The sequence below is a fragment of the Ambystoma mexicanum genome, chromosome 3p (genome assembly GCF_040938575.1).
Source record: "Ambystoma mexicanum isolate Mex_15411 chromosome 3p, UKY_AmexF1_1, whole genome shotgun sequence".
Lineage (NCBI taxonomy): Eukaryota > Metazoa > Chordata > Amphibia > Caudata > Ambystomatidae > Ambystoma > Ambystoma mexicanum.
Window position 1 is genome coordinate 223,823,455 of NC_090925.1, and position 21,575 is coordinate 223,845,029.

General features: G+C 46.5%; 1 protein-coding gene across 1 annotated transcript in view; it reads left to right on the forward strand.

Moving 5' to 3' along the window:
• CDH26 (cadherin 26) overlaps positions 1 to 21,575 on the forward strand; it is a 551,648-nt gene that overhangs the window by 459,961 nt on the left and 70,112 nt on the right. The window contains exons 13-15 of the mRNA XM_069650706.1: positions 13 to 81; positions 1,657 to 1,716; positions 6,532 to 6,600. Coding sequence (XP_069506807.1) covers positions 13 to 81; positions 1,657 to 1,716; positions 6,532 to 6,600 — 198 coding nt within the window. The remainder of the gene's footprint in view (positions 1 to 12; positions 82 to 1,656; positions 1,717 to 6,531; positions 6,601 to 21,575) is intronic.

Sequence of the window (21,575 nt, forward strand, 5' to 3'; positions counted from 1 at the left end):
TCTTTGATTTAGGCTTCTCCGAGTGTGCTTGATTCTGCACCGAAGGTGGGAAATGAACCGGATATATACTACAGAAATCGGGTAGGTCTCATTCTTATTGCTGCTTTTCCCAATTAACATTTGCTGCCAATAGTGTCCGTATGTGGGAACACTGTGAAATATACACATCTCTACTAGGACGATCAGGCTCTGGACAGTGGGCCTCATTACAACTATGCCGGTCCGGAAACAACAGTGGCAGTAAGTCACTGTTTTTTCCGGACTGGCATATTACAACTCTGCGGGCGGGTGCCGTCCCTCCTGGCAGGACAGACCTGCTGGGCAGAACAGCACCCGCCCGCAGAGTTTTCAAGGAAGCACCAGCACCGTTATTAACGGTGCCGGTGCTTCCGTGGTCCCCATTCCCATAGAGTCCATTTGAACTCTATGGGAATGGGGGATAGAATGTGCAAGTGCCTGACTTCCTGGACAGCTAGGGTAGTAATCCCCTGGTGTTACCAGGAAGTCAGGTGCAGGTAAATCATTACAGGTCTGGCGGCAACCTTCCGGTAGCATCGGCACAGTTACCGCTGGACCCGTTATGAGGCCCAATATTTCACACCTCAAATATCCCTCTCCAGCCAATGAGATCATTGAATTTGGGACATACATCACAATTGTGCTCCGACTGTCCAGACAGAGGCTCAAAGTTGACTTAAGCAGCATTCTGATGCAAAGGTGACCACGTTTGGCCCAAGCTCAGAAAAAGTGGCTACAGGTTTTCATTCTCGAGGCTGTGGCAGACCATCAGTAGGGGGCTGGAGCACTCCTGGTTTCAAGCACATTCCAAGTACAGTGCCTTTGATGTGTACTGGCTCATCAGTGCAAGCTTACATTGATGTGTGCAAGCCAGACATCAACACATCCACTCTGCATAGATTCTGTTATAGTTATGTCACAATATGAATTTCATTTTTTGGACTGCAGGTGTTAGCTTTTAGCAAGCCATAAACAGCAGGCTGACAGCTGTTCCGGCCGGAAGTGGGTCACTGGCTGGAGGCACCATGGCTATGCTGCCATTGCAAGCCTGTATGGCGTTCTTACCTAATGTTTATTGCTATATGCACCTTGGGCCAAAACTCCCAGGAGCTTGATGGCGAATGAGTTCCACATTTCTGGAAAACTAATTTGCTCTGAAAGCAAAACGCTCTTAGAAAAGAAGGTGACATTTTTCCCAAAAATTTTAAAATATGAGCAACAAAAAAAAAGAGAGACCTGCACAGCTGAAAGAACCCGCTCTCTGTACATATGAGGCTCAGGTACAAAGGGGAGGGGATGGAACAGAAGAGTATACATATACTTGATGCTGGATGTTAAGTCGACGGGGATTGCATGGTGTGGAAGGAACAGTTGTCAGATTGTCCACACTGTGGGCTTTCACAAGCAGATGAAGCCTGCTTTCTGACCAATTTGATTTGGAACAGAACTCCAATCGAACATTAATATCCCATGTCCTGAAATAAACTTTACATGTGCAACAACATAGCCCTAAACTATTTGCTCTCCTCATATTAACACCCCACCTCATAACTATAGGTGCTCTCTTCTCCTTATAATTGCATTCGGTTGTAATTCTGACATCGCTCTCACCTTTTTCCTTCTGTGTTTCTTTTAAAGAATACGGCTGGAGCATCACCCATTAAAGGTCAAGATAAGAATGATGGGTATATGACACAGGTATTTATTTTATTTATGTATTTATTTATTTATTTGCATTTGTTAAGCGGACTTGCAGCCAAAAGGCATCGAGGCGCTGTTACAGAATGTGAGAGGAACTTGTGATTAGCAGAGTGGATGACCATAGGTCTCATAGTTACACATAGATATACAGTGATATACACATAGATATAGAGTGGTATATAGTGATATAAGCATAGATATACCGTGGTATGGAGAGGCAGGAAAAGTGCATGAGGAGAATCACATTGGGAGGCCTTTTAGACAAAGAGCCTGGTTTTGATAGCCTTACGAAAATCTAGGTGTGACTCAATCAGTCTGAGATGAGGTGGCAGTGCGTTCCAGTGCGTGGCAGCTTGTGTAGGGAAGCTGGAGCCACCAGCGTGCACTTTTCACGTGGTGGGCGTGACAATTGTGTTGACATAGTGTGACCTTAAGGGTCTTGTGGCCCTGTGCTTGGTGATTCTGTGTGTTAGGTAGGGGTGCAAGTTCATGCAGGCATTTGTGGGTGATAGCGAGGGTCTTAAAGACAATTCTCTGTTTGACTGGGAGCCAGTGAGCCTGCCTCCTGATTTCAGAGATATGGTCTCTTCTGGCGGTACCTGTGGCTGCTCTCAGAGCGTTGTTCTGGACTAGCTGCAATTTGGCAATGTTTTTGTTGGAGGTCCCAACGAGGACGGAATTATATTTTATATATATATTTTATTGATTTATAAAGCGCCTTACGCCAAAGCGCTGATACAATAATCTAGCCTTGACCCGATAATTGCCCTAGCAATGGTGAGGCAGTTATGGGGGGACAAGAAGGGCCTGGCGGCATTGAGGACTTTAGAATAGTACGTTGAGGAGGCGGCGATAGCATTCACCTGTCTGTCCATGGATAGGTTGGAATCCAAGTAGACTCCAAGGTCTTCACGTAGTTGGAGACCTTAATGGGGATGTTATCGATGGTGAAGGAGGTGTATTGATCTCCAAGGTTGCCCAGCGTCAGTGGGGAGCCTATGAGGAGGAGTTCAGTGTTTATCGCTGTTAAGGCAGAGCCAATTCTCTGCCACCCAGGATTGGATGGTGGAGTAGATGGAGGTGAGGGTTTTGGTGTAAGCTAAGTAATCTTCTGTAAGTGGGATAAGGACCTGTGTGTCATCCGCGTAGTTGGTATATGAGATGCCAAGGGAGTCGTGGATGTTGAACAAGGGCCTTGTGAAGAGGTTGTAAAGTGTGGGCGCGATACAGGAGCCCTTAGGGACACCGCAGGTGATGAGGCTGGGAGAGGCGGCTGCTGAGTCAGAGAAGACCTTCATGACTCTTTCTTGGAGAAAGGAGGTGATCCATTGACATGCTTTGGTGGAGAAATTGGCTTGGATGGCTAGATGGTGGCACAGGGATTTGTGGTCCACCAAATCAAAGGCGGAGGAAAGATCCAGGAGCAATAGGAGAGCAGGTTTGCCTTTGTCTCTGAGATCTCAAATTTGGTTCTTTAGATCAAGGAGGGCCGTCTCGGTGCCATGGCGTGGGCGGAACCCAGATTGCCACAGGCTGAGGACACGGTTGTCTTCCAGGAATTTTTGGACTTGCAGGTAGGCTGCTTTGTCCAGTATTTTGAGCAGGAACGGAACAATGGTGATGGGCCTGTAGTTCCCAGGGACCGTTGGGTCGAGTGAGGGTTTTTTAAGGAGTGGGCGTACCCAGGCTTCCTTAAGTCAGACGGGACATGTCCTGACTTGAAGGAGGAGTTAATAAATGCATTGAGAAATGGGGCCAGGATGCGTGCCGAATCTTTGATGAGACTAGCTGGGCAGGCATCACCCTTACAATTGGAAGGTTTAATGGAGTTGAGCAGGGCAATGACCTCTAACTCCGAGTCATCTTTGAAGTCAAATAGTGGGGAGGGGGTAGTCTTGTTGGGTGGTTTGGCACCCAGATTCGCTATAAGGTTGGAGAGGGCTTTTTGGTGTCCACGAATTTTGATTTGGAGAGTGTTGAGCTTCTCTAACATGGCAGAATGGATGCTATTACACCACTTGGCGTCCTTGAGGACTGAGGAAGGGGGAGCAGGTGGTTTTTCCAATTTCCTAAAGATGGTGAAAAGTTCTTTGGATCCCGAATTGGCATCGGTGATCCTGGCGTTAAAGGAGGCAGCTTTGGCTGTGGTAATGTTTGTTTTATAGGATTTAGAGATGGCTTTGAACTTTTTTTTGGTGGCTTCAGAGGGGTTGGCTTTCCATGCGGAGAGGGCAGTCCTCTTTAGGGTACTTTGGTCAAGGAGTTCTTTGGTGAACTAAGCACTGGCATGTTTGGCCTTTTTGGCTTTTTTGAGGGTCAAAGGGGCGATGGAGTCCACGGCTGACGTGATGACTTCCCTGAAAGTGTTGGCTAAAGTTTCAGGGTTATTGGAGGATGGGGCCTGTAGGGCAGAGTGAAGAAGGTAGGGTGCTAGATTCTCTGCTGTGAGTAGACGTGAGCTCCTTGTGTAGATGGCCGGGCACGGGTGGGGGCGGTGAGAGGGCAACCTTTTTTGTTCCAAGGTTGAATTGGATGTAGTGGTGGTCAGACCAAGGGATGGGGATGTTTGCGGTGATGAGAAGGGAGCATTTGTGGTGGCTGATCCAGTCAAGGGTGCGACCTTTGATATGTGTGGGGTCAGATATAGATTGTGTGAAGCCGAGATTAGATAGTGCCTTCTTGAGGGATTTGACAGGGGAGTCCTTAGGGTCATTGAGTCCTAGGTTGAGATCTCCTAAAAGTATAACCTGTGATGTCTTTTTGATGTTGTTGGAGAGTGCAGGCATGAGGGTGTCGTGGAAGTTGAGACATGGGCCTCGGGGTCTATACATGATGTGCATAGTTATAGTGCAGTTGGGGGAGGCGTTGATTTTTAGTGGGTGGTAGTTGCTGTTGTCGTCAAGTAGTCCATCAATTACTCTGATGGCAAGAGTTTCCCTAGAGATAAGGGCGACTCCTCCACCTCTGTGGGAGGTTCGGTCTTTCCTGAGGATGGAGTATCCAGATGGAATAGCCAACAAAAATGCTGGGTCTGAGCTCTCATTGAGCCATGTTTCAGTAAGGATGAGGAGGTCAAGGTTGTCCTTGGTAGGTTTGTATATCACACTAGCAATAAGTATCCAGTCTCTGAACGGGTTCCTTGGACAGACATGACAAAACTCTCATCAATTGTTGAACATCAATGATCATGTAGGTCGCTGTTCCGATTCGCTTATCGCTTGATGTGCTTTGTACTCTGAAGTGAACTGCACTGAGAATGGGTGTGTGTGGCTGGCTGACATACTCCGGAGCAGATGTTGGGGGCAGGCGAGAGTTAGTGTGCTGCTGCATGTTTATTTATTTATTTTTATTTATTTACATTTATAAAGCGCTCACACAGCCCACAGGCATCGAGGCGCTGTTACAGGAATTGTTTGTTTTTCTTAGTTGCGTAATTGTGTTTTTTTTTTGTTTTAGTTACGTATTTATAACGCGCTTTAACACCCAGAGGTTTCTAAGCGCGGACCCGGGGATCGAACCTGTTGTTGCTTTGTGTCGTCTTGTTTCCAAGACGCGCACGCTGCCGCTGGCCTATCCTCCCGGGACCTACTGTGCTCCCTCCCCACCTGTTGCGTCACCCTGGCAAGGTGCAATTCTTTGAGGTGCATTGTGGTGAAAATGTAATAGAAACCGTGAATTCTGGGGTTGAGGCCCGGTCCTTCTATGACCATTTGATGTTTCGCCGATTTCAGGGAACCATCTCATGTGTGAAGGTGCTATAAACAGGGTAAAGGGGTGAGTTGATCACATGCCATGTAGTCAGTAATGTCCATAGGTTGCTCCCAGGTAACTATGCAACATTTGGTGCAGGTGGGTGAAACAGTGTGGAATTGTATAAGGAACAACGCTTCGTCAAGCCACAAACCCACAAACAAATGTTGACTTTTGCTGAAATCCAGGGAAAGTGGTGGGGTGTCCAAATATCATGTAACCAGTAATGCCTGTAGGGTCCTAACAGGTAACTATGCAACATTTGGTGCAGGTGGGTGAAACGGTGTGGAATTGTATAAGGAACAACGCTTCGTCAAGCCATAAACACACATTTTGACTTGTGCTGAAATCCAGGGAAAGTGGTGGGGTGTAAAAATGTCATGTAGCCATTATTGTCAAAAGGGTCCTAACAGGTAACTATGCAACATTTGGTGCAGGTGGGTGAAACGGTGTGGAATTGTATAAGGAACATGCTTCACCAAGCCACAAACCCACTTTTCACTTTTATAAATATAGATTACGGTAATACAAGCAATTTTCTTGTATAATGCCTTGCAGTTTAGAGGACGAATGTTGGCCAGCTCTTTTGTTGTGGGTTCTCACTTTCTACTTTCTCCTAGCATACATTGGGCAAAGTTGGCAGATTTTAGGACCATGTACTCAGATTTTCAGGAATTTCTTAGTGACTCCCTTTCAGAGTGTTAATTTGCAGCCTTGCATGTTCATATATTTGAGCATTCTGGGTTTCATCCCTGTCCTGCCCTGTCCTGCACGGCTAGTGCAGGGCAGTTATTTATGTCATTTTTTGGTCTGATCTTGAATTACCGTTTGTTGCACAACTGCAAGAAAGACACTATTCCTTTTTGTCCTCCCCCCAAAAATTGACCCAGGGACACATGACATTTGGACAAATATAGATCATCAGACAATTTGATATTGACATTCCAACTCATAACTAGCTGGGCTCCCTCCTCCTTAACAAATCTTTCAAGTATCTGTGGTTCTGTAGGGTTGTAATTATGACAATGCTCTCACCATTTTCCTTCTGTGTTTTAATTGAAGAATATTGTTGGAACAATGCCCTTCGTGGCTATAAAAGGTCAAGAGAAGAATGCTGGGTTTATCACACAGGTACGATTTCAGATTATATAAATGAATTGTTTGTAAAAAGCCTCACTGCTTTTGTAAAACCAAAGGTAACATGTGGCCGTATCAAATGATATGTGTTAAAATTACTTGAATCTTGGGCCAATACAGTGGGCCTCATTATGAGGTTGGCGAAATGGGTTTACCGGCACCGGTAATGGTGCCGATAAACCCATTCCACCCTATTACGAGGTCTCCTCGCGGGACCCGCATAGGGTGCCTGGTAAAACCAGGCATCCTTACCGGGTCCCGCGAGGAAACCAGGGAGCTAACAACGGGCCCATTATTAACGGGCCGTTGTTTGCTCCTTCCCCATTCCCATTGAGCCCTATGGGGGCTTGAATGGGAATGTGGATGTACTGGGTCCGGGTTCCTCGAACGAGAAATTACCAGGTCCTCCAAGGTTGGGATGGCCCAGTAAATCCTCATTTGAGGAACCCAGACCCGGTATGCGGTAAGGAGGTAACCATGCCGCTAATTGTGGCATGGTTGCCTCCAACCTCGTAATGAGGGTCAGTATCTGTACATGATGAATTTTGAATAAAGTTGGTTAAAAAAAAAAAAGCATTGCTGCTTATTTGTTTATTTATTTATGTATTTATTTATTTATCTATTGTGTCATGAGGTTATCAGATTAGGTTGGTGGATCGATCTTGGCCAGCAAAGTATCTACTGCTCGTCAGAAAATATTCAGAAATCATCCAATATTTTCACAATTTGTTATATACATAGTTTATTCTAATCTGGGCATTAGTGATTGCTTGCAGCCGACACGTATTTAAACCCAAGGTCGTCATCAAGGCAAAGTCAATGAACCTGTGTTTCTCTGTAAGTGCAAGTAGGTTCTTGAGGAATATTGCATATTCCTGATATAATTTTCTCAGGACTTCTTTGATTAATGTTTTCCCTATGCAATGTTCAACTTGTTCTTGCTTGATGTACTTTTCTTACTAGGGCTTCCTTTTATACACTCATTTGAAACTGCCTGGTATTCTCTCCCGCTAGGGCTTTCTTGGAGGCACACACTTGCACTGCCTGGTATACTCTCCTGCCATGGCTTTCTGATATATCCTTTTTACATTATTAACTCTCAGGTGGGCCCTCTGCACCTCTACAAACCAAAGTAGATAGTCTCTTGTTTCTGCTTTTTCAAAATGATTTGCCTGATATGTTATCCTACCAGGGCTTTACGTTTACATGTGTCTCATACACTCACAAACTTGAAAGTTCAAAGAGATACTCTTTCTCTCTCTCTCTCTCTCTCTCTCTCTCTCTCTCTCTCTCTCTCTCTCTCTCTCTCTTTCTCTCTCTTTCTCTTCCTCTCTCTCTCTCTCTCTCTCTCTCTCTCTCTATCTCTCTCTTTCTATTCCTCTCTTTCTCTCTCTCTCTCTGTCTCTCATGTGCTTCAGTATTGGTTACTTGGATTTGGGATGGCTGCAAATACACCACAGCATCTCCGATTCCCCTGGGTGGACTACCCGTCTTTGGCTGGCATATTCTCCTTCTTCTGCGGTAAGCCGGCAGAGTTTGTTCGGCGTCTCCTCTACAGTTGTCATATCTGTTTTGGCTTCTCTATGTCCTGCATTCCCTACTGGGCCCTTCTGCTTTGTGTCTTGAGGCTCCAATAAGGCGAAGGCTGCCTCAAAACACCTGCAAATGCTGGCAAGCTATCTGTTAGCTTATGGTGCTCCTGCAGTATGTTTCTTCATGCATTCAGCTTCCCTGTTTTCTGTTTTCAAGCTGCTCAGTTCCACAGCCCACTCTACAGCCTCACAGTCTCTCTGCTCATTCTGAGAGAAGCAGCTTTCCCTCTCCAGCAGCCCGCTCCTGTCAGCTTTGCCACTGGTTTAAATCTCATGGGCACAGGTATGCACCTGCAATGACTGGAGCATAGCCTGTGTTCCTGGCCTTTCTTGATCTGCATTCCTCTGTTCATCTTCCTCATTGTAGTTCTTTGGCAGTTATGGGAATGGAAGGCCATTCTTGAATTTCTAAAGGTAAAGTCTGGAAATTCTGGGTAATTGTTCTTTAAAAGTAAGCCAGTTATAGATGAGAAGGTATTTTCATTAATTTTAGAGGGTAAGTCAAATTGTGACGACTTACATACAGGGGAGGTGTTACAGTATGCCATTAAGACATTAGGCAAGGATGGGGTATCCTCAAAAGAAGAAGGGTAATACCATGTCTCAACCAAAGGTGCCCTGATATTCTCCCAGAGGTTGTATCCTTGTGATCCTCCCTCACATAGCTGCCCCAGGGTCAGGAACAGGTAGTGGCTGCCGTCCCCTGTCCACATGGTGAGAGATGACTGCCTGGAAAGGAGTGATGACATCATCAGATTCATCACAGTTAGCCTAGGACAGGCAAACATAGATGTGTTAATCTAAGTTAATCTTATCAAACCATGGCACAGATGGCATGTAGCTTGGCGTGTAGCAATTCCTTATTAGGCACCCATGATTTCATAGGTTTGTAATCAATTGAAAATAAAAAAGCATTGCTTGCGTAGGGTAAAACTTAGGGCTGGATGGTAAAGGACTTAAACAAATGCTTGATGCATTCAGCCATATCATTGTTATTGTCCAAAAGTGAGTAATTGGATCCGCAATCCCATAATTGAGCATTATGCTTTAATTTTATAAAATTAAAATCTAAGTTTTCCTCAAGAATTACATCTATTTGATTAATAAAATGCTCACATTCACTCATGAAATAACATAGTACATAAAACGTAATTTCTAGACCTAGGACCTTAATTTGGTCAAGCAAGATTTCATCCTAAGCTAACCTGTTACAATTGTCTTAACATAGCTGTAGCATAGAGAGGGGTTAAACCCAATTTCACATGGATAGCACATATAGGAAGATCATTCAGTAAGTCTAAAAACAATTCAGCCCTTGTTAGGACAGTTTTTCCAAAGTCCAACTAAGGGCTTCATAAAAGCATATCTGAGGTGGTACAACGACTCCACTCTTAGTATAAGGCTGTACCACATGAGAACATTTGGTAGTGTAGACAACACATCCAGGCTCCTCTTATGAGGGAGAGAGGGCAACGGGGGGACGCTGTTGCGCTGAAGCAAGATGGCCACCTGTGTGTAGGGCTCCGGACCCCGAGGGTGCAAATCCTTTCCTAAAACCTTGCATATGCAGCAGATTGTCTGCACAGAGCTGTGGCGGTTGACTGAGCCTACCCGCGACGTGTGTGCCGACTCCCAAACTGGGGGACCCCCTGGGAGCCCCGCTGTGGCCGCCAGAAGCATAGGCAGTGGACTCCTGACCCGCCCCCTGCCGCGGCACTGGCGAGTGCGGCGGCTCCTTGCTACTTGGCTCCCCGGCGCGGACGGCCTGGTGGGGGAGGGGCATCTTGACTGTGCGAGCGCCTGTGCACATCTGCGCTTCCCCTCCCCTGAGGACACAAGCCACTTGAACGCTGCCCCCGTGGCCTGATCCGAGCTGCCCCACCTGAACGGGGGCCCTTTTTTTTTTCTCATTGATCCTGGTGCCCACCGCTGCTGACCTTCGTTGCTCCGGCGTTCTGCGTGTAGGCTGCGGCTTGCACTGCACCACCCGCTCCTGTTCCCTCCCCTGATGGGCATCAATGAAGACCTGCTCCCCACCGCCTGTTGGGAGCTGCGGCGGGCGCCTTGGTGCCGCAGTGCTGGAGCCGCTGTTCTCCCAGGCCTGAGTGCTGCAGCCCCTCCCTGCTACGTTCCCTGTGGCCGCTCCGGACCACAGAAGAGGCACCAGTTGAGCACACCTCCATCTGCCACCCACCGTCCGGTGGACCCGGACTTGTGGGTGCATATTAACTTTGTAGCGCCCGGGGAGGCGGACCCCCCTCGCACATTTCTACTGCTGTAGCGACTGGTTACTGGACCCCGCTGGACCATAGCCGCTGATCACGGGTGGCCTACTATACCTGGAGCTCACCACTGAGGTGCTTTGACTGTTGTTGGTGGGAGCAATGCCCAGGTGCTGGAGAGTGAACACATTCAGCACCGCTTTGCACCCTCTTGTCTGGGTAGGTGTGCTCCTGATGACGCATGACTGGGAGCTCTATGTGCACCGCTGAGGAAGTGCCTCCCACCCTGATTACTGTCTGCTACCACAGTCTTGCCCCAAGGGATATATCGCCTCGGCAGTTGTGACTGATGTGCAGGTCCACTGGTGAATTACCCCCTCCTGCGCCGCACCTGTGAAGACCTACTACTGCGCCACGTGCATACCGGTTGAGTGAGTCCTGTCAGTGTGACTTGAGTGGGAAAAAGACTTAACAACCCGAGGGCCTGCGCAGCCTCTGGCCCTGATATCCCTGGCCCTACTGCCATTGCTCCACCGCTGATCACTCGCTCTCTCCCTACTTCCGGGGACCCCGCACCACTCCTCACCCTGACTAAAGGATCCGGCTCTGGGAAAAAGCAAAGTTCTATAAATATGTTTACTAAAACGCCGTCCAGATCGGCACCTGATGCCCCTGAGGAGACGGCCTCCACTTCGGCCCCCTCACCCTCGGACGACTCACAGAAGATGCTGGAGTACATCCGAGATGGGTTCACTACACTCCAAATTGGGCGATATGAATGGGACTATCTCTTCTATAAAAGCCCACATCGAGAAAACTGATGGTCGAGTCGCCGAAATTGAAACCAGAGTGGGTGCCACCGAGGATGACCTGGGCTCTCTCCGTGCTGCGGTCTCCACACTTACCAACAGGGTGTCTGCGGTCGAGAAGAAGAATGATGATCTCGAATCCCGTTCGAGATGAAACAACCTACGCATAGTCGGAGTATCCGAGGACAATATTACAGAGCCCATGGAGAACTACGTGGAGCGCATCCTCATGCTACTCTTGGATAATCCTAAACTCTCTCCACAATTTGCAATAGAAAGAGCACATCGTTCCTTGTCTGCAAAACCCAGGCCGGGTGCCCCGCCATGGCCCATTATAGCCAGGATTCTAAACTTCCGGGACCGTGATGCCCTGCTACGCACGGCTAGAATCAAGGGAGATCTCCTTCTGGGGTCGGTGAGGATCCACCTCTACCCTGACTACTCTGTAGCGGTACAACGTGAGCGGCAGAGTTTCTTAGCCGTGAAGAAGAGGCGCCGAGACTTGGGAGTCCAATACTCCATGCCATTCCCCGCGAAGTTAAGGATCGAACACTCTAACAAAACTTTCTTTTTCACGATCCCTGATGAGGCCTCCAAGTTTCTCGATGAACATTTCCCTGGCTGATTTCTTGATACCACGCTGGAAGTTCCGTTTGTTGCTAATATATATTGGGTCGGTCTGTGCAGGCGATGGACCAAAATTAGCCTTGATCGCAATACTGACGGTGCCGTCTAGAGCGACTTTGGTTCTTTGCAGTTTGTTGCTCATTGTTGACCTATTCTTCTACTTACTGGTCCTCCTATGTTAATGTTTCTATTGTGCTTGACAAATTCTGCCACCTCAATGCTGCCCTAGCTCTTTGTGCACATGGTATTGTCTCATCAGATCCTGGACGTGATACCGGGGCCCTGGCCGGAACCTCATCCATTCAGGATCCCCTCTAGCCCTTACAGGAATGCATTCCCCGGTTGGTTCAACTGTTTTTTTTTTGACTCACCCACCAATCCTTGAGGCGTACCTATGATATACACATTGAGCAGTCCAGCTGCGGTGTTGATTGTTTTATATGCCCTCCGATCCGCTGCGCCTCTGCTAGGCAGCTAACAGTCCCCCAGGCGCAGATGCCAAAAAGTTTGTGGTTACTTTTGTTAGGTTTGGGTTTCATTCCTCAAGTTGGGGGAGGGACGTGGGTGGGGGTGGGGGAGGTGGGCGATAATGTTAAAAGAGACTTGACAACCACCAGAGAGACCGCACATGACACACTGACACAACACAGAATTTGCAACAAGAGCACTAACGTACCCTGCCTGAAAGAGCATGGGTCAACTCGCACACATACGATAACACGCAAACTTTCCCTCCACGCCAATGGCGGATAGCGGTGTAACCTTCATGAGCTGGAATGTGAGGTGTCTGGGTCACTACAGAAAAATGCGCCAGATACAACTCCATGGCGTCCAGGTCTTGTGCCTCCAGGAAACCCATGCCCGCTCTGAGCATTGTGAGAGATTTGCCACACAATGGGGACCCCAGAGGTACTACACAAATTACTCCACCCAAAGTCAGGGTACACTCACCCTGATTCACAGGAGCCTTAAGTTCTGCTGTTCCCATTCACAAATAGACCCCCTCGGGAGATATATACTTGTCATTGGTAAACTGCAGAACCAAGAGGTAGCTATCATGAATATTTATGGCCCTAATATTGACGACCCCGAATTCTACCTTCATTTGGCCTCGGTCCTAGAGAGTTACCCCCAGATCCCGATCATATGGGGAGGCGATTTTAACACAATCTTTGATGTTGACCTAGACAGATCTGGCTCCAGGCCTCGCCAGCTCTCAAAAGCAGCTTACACGATTCTTAGAACTCTCCCTCAACTGGCAGTGGTGGACGCCTGGCGCTTAATGTACCCAGATTCACGCACGTGTTCCTTCTACTTCTCTGTCCATGACTTGCATTCAAGGATAGACAGATAGCTCCTATCAGACGTTCTGATCAGGTGCCTATCCCATTTAGCCATCCTCCCCAGAACACTTTCGGATCACTCCCCGGTGGTCGTATCTCTGAATTGGGGACCCGACCTTGAAGAAATGAGACAGTGGAGAATGAACCCCCATTCCCTCCTTGACTATGTCTTCGCTTCCGAACTTGAAGCCTCCATTGAGGAGTTCTTTGAGCTCAATACAGGCTCGGTACCCTCACGTGCTACTCTCTGGGAGTCATTTAAGGACTTCACTAGGGATATGGCTATGGCTAAGGGGTGTGGCATCTTGAAAAACATTCGGAGGGATATTGCAGAATGTGAGTCGTCCCTCGCTACCTTGGAATCCCAATATGCCCACGGCCAGTCCCCCGACATACTTGCTTCATTGAGCTCAGAGCTTGATAAATTCTGCAGTCTTGCGGAATGAGAAGTAAAATTCCTAGATAGCCCTCAAGCCGCTAGACGATATGGGGAGGGTGAGCGACCGGGTCGAATGCTGGCCAGGGTGATAGGTCATGAGTGTGGTGCCCCCAATATCCCAGCAATAGAAAGAACTGACGGCACATTTGCTACCTCATCTCAGGATATCAACGCAGAGTTCCTAGCTTTTTATACCTCCCTATACTCTAAAGCCATTGGCCCCCCGGTTTCAGAGATCGATTCTTATCTGGATGCTCTTCCCCTCTCGGTTCTGTCTGCTGACGCGTCCGCTTCTCTAGAGAGCCCCTTCACCATTGAGGAGCTTAAAGAGGCCATCGATTCACTTGCGTCTGGGAAGGCTCCTAGCCTTGATGGCCTCCCCATGGACTTCTATAAATGCTACAAATCTATCCTGGCTCCACAATTGTTGGCTCTCTGGGAGGAGGCATGCAACACGGGTATACTTCCCCCATCCCTTCGTGAAGCTGTGGTAACAGTCCTCCTAAAACCAGGTAAACCCCCCACCTAGTGTGGCTCCTACCGCCCCCTCTCATTAATAAACTGTGATGTTAAAATATATGCTAAACTACTGGCTAATTGTCTAGCTCGACTTATGCCGAATATCATCCACCCTGATCAGGCAGGTTTTGTCCCTGGTAGGTCCACATCTCTAAACCTTTGAAGACTTTTTAATGTAATGAGTAGGATAAATCCCGGTACGCAGGCGGTGGCAGCCACCTTAGACATGCAGAAGGCATTTGACTCAGTGTCTTGGGAATATTTGTGGAGAGTCCTTGAAAGATGTAAATTTGGCCCCAACTTCCTCGCTTGGATCAGGCTCCTCTACACCAACCCAGTATCCAGGGTCGGCACCGAGGACAGATGCTCTGCCATATTTCAGATAGCTAGGGGGACACGCCATGGATGCCCATTCTCACCGCTAATTTTTGCAATAGCTAAACTTAGACTTAAATGGGAGGTGGATCTTGGAATCAAGATCACTAACGAGTGCAGGTCCCGAATGTATGCCCGCATCCAGGAGGTGTCCTACAATTCTAGGTTTAAGTTACTGCAATTTAAGGTTCTGCATAGATTCCACCACACACCCACTAAATTACATCACATGTTCTATGAAAACTTGCCTAATTGCCCCTGATGTGGCGCTGACCAAGCTACCTATATCCACATGGTCTGGCACTGCTCAAGCCTGACGCAATACTGGCGCGAAATATGCTCCACAATTTCTGAAATACTGGACCATGCCTTTGACCCCTCCCCCATGCGCTGCCTCTTCCATGATCTGCCTGGGCTGAATCGGGACACTAGGAAATTGGCAGGTCTATGTTTGGTACTGGCAGTACGCTGTATACTACTGTGCTGGCTTCGCCCCAATACCCCCACGGCCGTACAGCGGCTCAGGGCGGTCACATGGGCAAATGACACTGAGGAAAGCTGGGGAGCCTTACAACATTCACATTCAAGGCCCAGGGACATGTGGGGCCCCTTTCGCAGCTACTTGTCTTCCCTGTCCTCTAATTCAGGCTCTGAGACCTCTCCCCCCTCCCAATCCCCTCGATAGCCCCTCCTCGGTGTTGACCCCTCACTCTAGCTTTGCTCACACAGCATCGTGAACCATCGAAGCCTGGTATCCTGTACTATAATCCTGTATGCTATTGTGATGTCTCTTGGCACATCTGTAGATTGATGCTTTGTTGTGCCTCTCGCTCATCTGTTGTTCTGTGTGTTGTCAAGTTGAATAAATAAAGTTATTAAAAAAAAAGGAGGGAGAGAGGGCTGTAGCTTGGTACAAAGACATTGTAGCATACCTATGGTCCAAAGAAGCAATGCAAAACTATGTATTGTAAAAATGAATGGTTTATTTAAAATACAAGTTAGCCAACATAATTCTTAGGCAAGTAAGTACTGTAACATATTATATAAACACATATATATATATATATATATATATATATATATATATATATATATATATATATATATATATATATATATATAAAAAACTCAATACTTATGGTATACAAACTGAAGTATGACATTATTTATATTACCATAAGCAATCAAGGTGAGTCACACCTAAAACAAATTCAGAATGGCATTAAGCTACTCTTGGGTTGTAAAACCACAATAGTAAGACATTTATAATGCCATTAGTAACTCAAGGGCAGCATACCCTATTGGTCAGAATATAAAGTATTACTCAGTTAAATGATCACTTAATTAGACCAACACTGTGACAAGTCTATCTTGCAACATGTATAACTTGGTTCTTTCAAGAATGGATACAGTTACACACCAATGCTACTTTTTAGAACACAGTTTAGAGGGAGTAACTTAACTTGTATATTACCTAGAGGCCCACAGCTGCTCAGGGCTAGATATACACACAGTAAAACTATTTTAGCAGTGCCCTGGAACAATTCAGGGAAGGCACAATGCAGTGTTACAAGTTTAGAGGAGCAACAGCTATTCAATGTCGGTATAACCTATTGCTGCATAACCTTTACACTATTACTAATCCAGGAATAGATAGTTGGACAATGCTACTTTTCAGAAGTGTATTTATACAATTCTAAGTTAAATAAGAACGCTAGCAGACTTTTAAGAAAGGCAATCAGCAGTTCAAGGTAGGTAAGGGCATTTACACTTTTCAGAGAGGCTATAAGCAACTCCAAGACAAGTATTAACTTCAAGACTGTTTTATAAATGCACTAAGCAGATCAGGGAAAGCAATAAACAATGGTACAGTTTAAGAATGACAATCTGTCATTTAAGGTAGGTAAACCTATTGGTAAGCTTTTACATTCATTCAGTTAAGAAGAGTGGGACACTATTCAAAGTAAGGAAACAACTTATATACTTGTTAAAGTAACAACCAGCAAATTAAAGGTAAGTAATAACTTCTGTAACACTTTGTAACATATTCTATTTCAGAGATAATGTTACAACACTAACTCATTTACAGGTAAGTATGTTTAATCTTCTTACAGTTTTCAAGACAGAAGCCTTATCTTGCTTAGTCCTTCCCTAGTCTATAGCATGAGTTTTCTCAGAGGCAGAAGAGAGACCCTGGTGGTCTAGGAGCCAGCTGTAGGCAGGTCAGCATATGGTTCAGATACAGGGAAGTTAGAGTTCCAGTGGATACCATTTTCAACAAGTAAGTATTCACTTTAGAATGTATTAAAAGCATTCAGGGACTTCACAGAAGGCTCCCTATATGCGTTCCAGTATCAGGCCTGGTTGAATGGTATGAGCAAACTCCCAACCAAATGAATCAATCACTCAGCCTCACAGGATTCACACAAGGCTTAAGGTAAGTATTTCCCAAGCCAGCACAGTACCTTAAGAGATGCCTTCAGGATGCAGCAGGACCAGACCCAATCCTCAGATTCTTGGTCTGGAGACTGAAGAAATGGACACTGGGTGGGAACTTGTAGCAGCAGTTACCAGAGGAGGCTTCCAGCAAAGGATGCTTCCCAGTATCTCACAGCTTTGTGGATTTGGCACCTTTTTACAGGAACCTGATGATGGATGTATATTGCCAGTCGGATTCTCTTCGCTCTCTCAGTCCTGCACTCTGATGAGGGGTCTTCAGGCATTGGTCTAATTTCTCTGAAGGTCCAGCAGGAATCCACCAAAGTTTCAGTGAGATTTGGACTTTGTAATACCATGCACTGCACTGAGGCCTGAGGTCCCCTGGTATTGGTGGTTTGCAGCCCAGGAAGGTCACAGCACATTAAGGGATGGCTTGTTGTGTAGGTCCTCTTGCCTCTAGTGGTTCTCACCAGCTTTTGGGTAGGAGTCTTGCTTTTGGAACCCCCAGGTCAATTGGAAGGAAGGGTGACATCAGGCTCTGGTTACACAGCAGGCTCTTTGGTCACTGGAAAATGCTACAGATGTCTTTTCTTCATTTCCTCTTCAGATTCAGCTCCAGTGGTACACTTGTCAGCAGCTTCTCGAATTGGACTTTTTATCAGGAAGTACAGCCACATTCTGTAAATTCTCCCTGCAGTTTACAGAAAGAGGCGGTCTGGCTGTCCAATCAGGAGAGCCAGCCCACTAGTGGGAACTGTTTCTTTTCAGGCAAGGTGAAAGACAAAGGGATGCAGGGTTTTGGACTCCTCCCTCACTTCCTGCCTTCTCAGAGACTCTAGAGCCTCTGCAGATAATACAAAGGTTTCTTGCCAAAGACTAAACCTCAACCAGGGTCTTTCTCACTTAGAATGGCAGAAACAACAAGCAAATGAGAAATGATGAAAATAGAAGGAGGTCACCATTCTAGTGTTCTACCATTCTTGTGGATTACTGAGGCTGATTTGAGAGCCTTCAAGTAATAATGATTACAACTAATTAAGGTACTATCACTGCCACCATCTATTCAAGTAAACTTGCAATTGTAAGAACAATGTTAAGTAAGAAAGGGAATACCTTGTATCCCCCAGCACTCCACATAAGGTGGGATGTGCTGGCTCACTAAAATCAATGTAAAGGGGGTGAGAATCCCACTTTACATCTTTTATCCACAACGTACAGTCATTGGGAAAACTCCAGCCAGACTGGTCTGTACTTCCCCACAATACAATACAATGAACTTCCACCCTACAGTGAGTCAGGTTAAGGGACACAGTCAGGGCTTCCCAGAACTTTGGGAAAATGAGATAACAGGCAATAGAAAGCAAGAGGCCAAAGGGGCCATCTTGTCTCCTACCAGGAATCAACTGATAACAATGGCAGCACCTGGGTATCCCAAAATGGAGGATACTCAGAGCACCTGTCAAATTCAGCATGGAGCTGCCACCAGCCCATACCCTGTTCTGTGGGTCACAAACAGGTGACCATAAAAATACACTAGGGAGCAGGGTTGTACCCCGACCCATGGGTGCCATAAGGGTATCTCAAGGGTCTCTGTTCACCACAACTAAAAAGAGGAAGAGCTGCACTGCCAGGAGTTCCACATGAACTCCTGTGCAGAAGAAAACAACACAGAACACACATGATAAAAGGAGTACAGTACAAGGACATGGAGAACATGTCCCTCCATGCATTGCTAGCATCACAGAAGGTAATACAGACTCTCCATCCACTCCAATAAACAGGCCCGCATCCAAGCCCACATCTCAGGGCCACAAACAAAACAGCTGAACTTTTCATAGTCTGCAAGGAACATGACAACCCTACTTCTGTCTCTACATCTCCTTTTCCTTTCCAGGTCCTCTGCACGGCCTTGTTCATCCACTTCACTACCAAATCTCAGGACATCCTGTCCTCTCTGTCTTCTACCACCCCTGGCTCCTTTCCATCACCCCTCAAGCACTCTCTGATACGCCGTTTCCCAAAAAAGCCATCTGTAAACCCTTCCTGCCCGGATGACTACCACCATATCTCAACTACCCGCTTTTTGGGCAAACTCTTGGAGAAGTTGGTCATCTCCCAACTAATCCATCACACTGAATCTGTTGGCTGTCTTCACGACCACCAGTCTGGCTTCAGAGCAGCCAAAGGCATGGAAACTGCTCGCCCAAACACCCGTGACAACCTGCTCTCAATCCTTGATTCCAACTCTCATTCTGTTCTCATCCTCCTCAATCTGTCCTCCACCATTGATACGGTCAAGGATTCCACCCTCATAAATCAGCTGCTTGATACTCTAGGCATCACTGACCAGGCACTGGATAGGCTGAACTCCTTCCTCTTGAATCGTCCCTCCCAAGTGCAACTGGCCCCATTTCTCTCCTCTATCTCACTCTCCACCTGCGGCATCCTGCAAGGCTCCATCCTCTCGCTGTGACTCTTCAACATTTACCTTACCCTTTTCGTCCACCTGATCTCTACCTTCTCTTCTCATTGTCGTTTAAGCTTCCCTCCTCTGCCTCCTCTCCTTCCTCTCTGATTCACGACTGGCTGACTGTTATTCTGGCATGGTGTGCTTCTAATGATATCTGCCTTAATGCCAGTAAGTCCAAGATCATTCTCATCGGGACTCCTGCCCCCTCTTCCCTCCTACTCCCTCCTTGGGCCACCTCCCGTCATCCTCTTGTGAGGCAAAAAAACAGGGTGTCAGCTTCGACTCCTCTCTCTCCTCTCACCTCACATTGCTGACCTTGTCAAGAAATCTCACATCTACTTCACCTCCTCAGAGGCAATCTTCCTTTCCTCACCTTCTCCTAGAAACTCAATGTCTCCAGCGCTCTGGCTCTCTCCAGGCTTGACTACTGTGAGAGCCTTCTCCCTAATCTGCTTCTTTCCTCCCTTTGCCCTTTTCAACTAATCCCGAATAAGGCTGCAAGACTTATCCCTTGGCCTCAAGCCAAGGTTCTGCATCTCTCCTGCCCCAGATTCTCTCCATATGTTCCCTGTGGCTGAAAGGATCCAATGCAAGACCCTCAGAATAATCCACAAGGCTTTCTTGGGCCTGCAACCTCACCACATCAACTCTCTCTCCTTGAATACTTCCCTGATAGAGTTCTTCAGTCCTCTAGGTCTAACTCTATGTAAGTCACATTCTTCTCCAAGCAGAGAGTGGGTTTAGATCTCTTTCTTTGGCAGGAGCCTCCCTCTGGAATGGCCTTCCTTCCCCTCTACATCTTGTGCCGGATCTCCTTAAATTCCAGAAGCTTCTCACAACCTTCCCTTTCTCCTCCTCCTTCCCCCTCCCCTGCTAGTTCAACCTGCCTCTATGTCTAGTTGCCTGTAAACCTCATGATACTTACTGGGGCCAGTCCCTCCTTCAACCAGTCTCCCTTTACCAGCACATGCCCTTGGGCACCATTCCAAGACTAGCCTACTGAGTCGGTTCCTCCCTCCTCCCTAGGACTAGTTAAAACCTATCTTTTTTTCCCTGGGCACTTTCCCTCCTGTGCCCCCCTTAACACTTGCCCATCCCCTTGGCTCCTCCCACTCTGCACTTCCCCCTCGTCCCAGCTCTTTCTGTTATTGCACTTGCACGATGCAAATGTCACAAGGCCTAGTAAGACCGTTAGTGTTATTTTCTCCTGTGCTCCCCCAAACCACCCTTTGTCTTGTGGTGCCTGGAAACACTTTTTGATGTATAGGCACCATAGAAATGTTCAATAATTTAAATATTTAAATAACATAAAGGGAATGAAAAGAGAAATGTCGATATTGAAAGTGGAACTTAATTTTTACTTGGCAACCATTGGAGTAATTGTGTTGGATGTATCTTCATAATAACCAATTTCTAAAATCTAAAATGGAATTTATAATGTTAAAATCTACATCGACGATTTTCTCCTTCTCCGTCTGCTCCTGTCCAGTTAAATAACAACTAACATTTCACTCCAACTACCAATTCTACTTCTTCGAAATTGCATAATGTGAGCTGTAGACATATTTACCGTTAGACCATTTCCCATCAAATGTTTCCAAATTTGGTCTTGATTTCATTATATACCATTCTGTGTTTTATCAAGAAAATATATATATATATATTTCTCTAACTTCGCTAATTTTTACGTTTCTGCAATGACTGGTTTAGGAGACAAAGATATAAATTAATAAGACAGGGGGTCAACACACCACTGCTTAAATCCGAATGAGTGTGAGTAGGCTGTAATATGCTGCCTGTAGCAATACTGAGATCAACATTTGCCCCAAAGTAAATGTCAACTTCTTGTTACACTGTCAAGAGTGGCAGTATAATACAAAAAGGCAACACATGTAGAGTTATTCATGCCCTTCAGGGGCTCATGTTTGATAGTATTTGGTAGAAGGGCATTCACTGTAATGTTAGCGTTCTTTGAGAAACCAGATGAGCAGAATGTTTTTCTCCCATATTCATGTTTCCAATTCTTTAAGAAGCAAAGGGCTGCAGGCCTTACTAGCCGCATCTATTAAGGCTAAATAGTGATAATATAAAGGATCCCACCAGGACCGCTTTTTTTTAAATAGGGATAATGTAG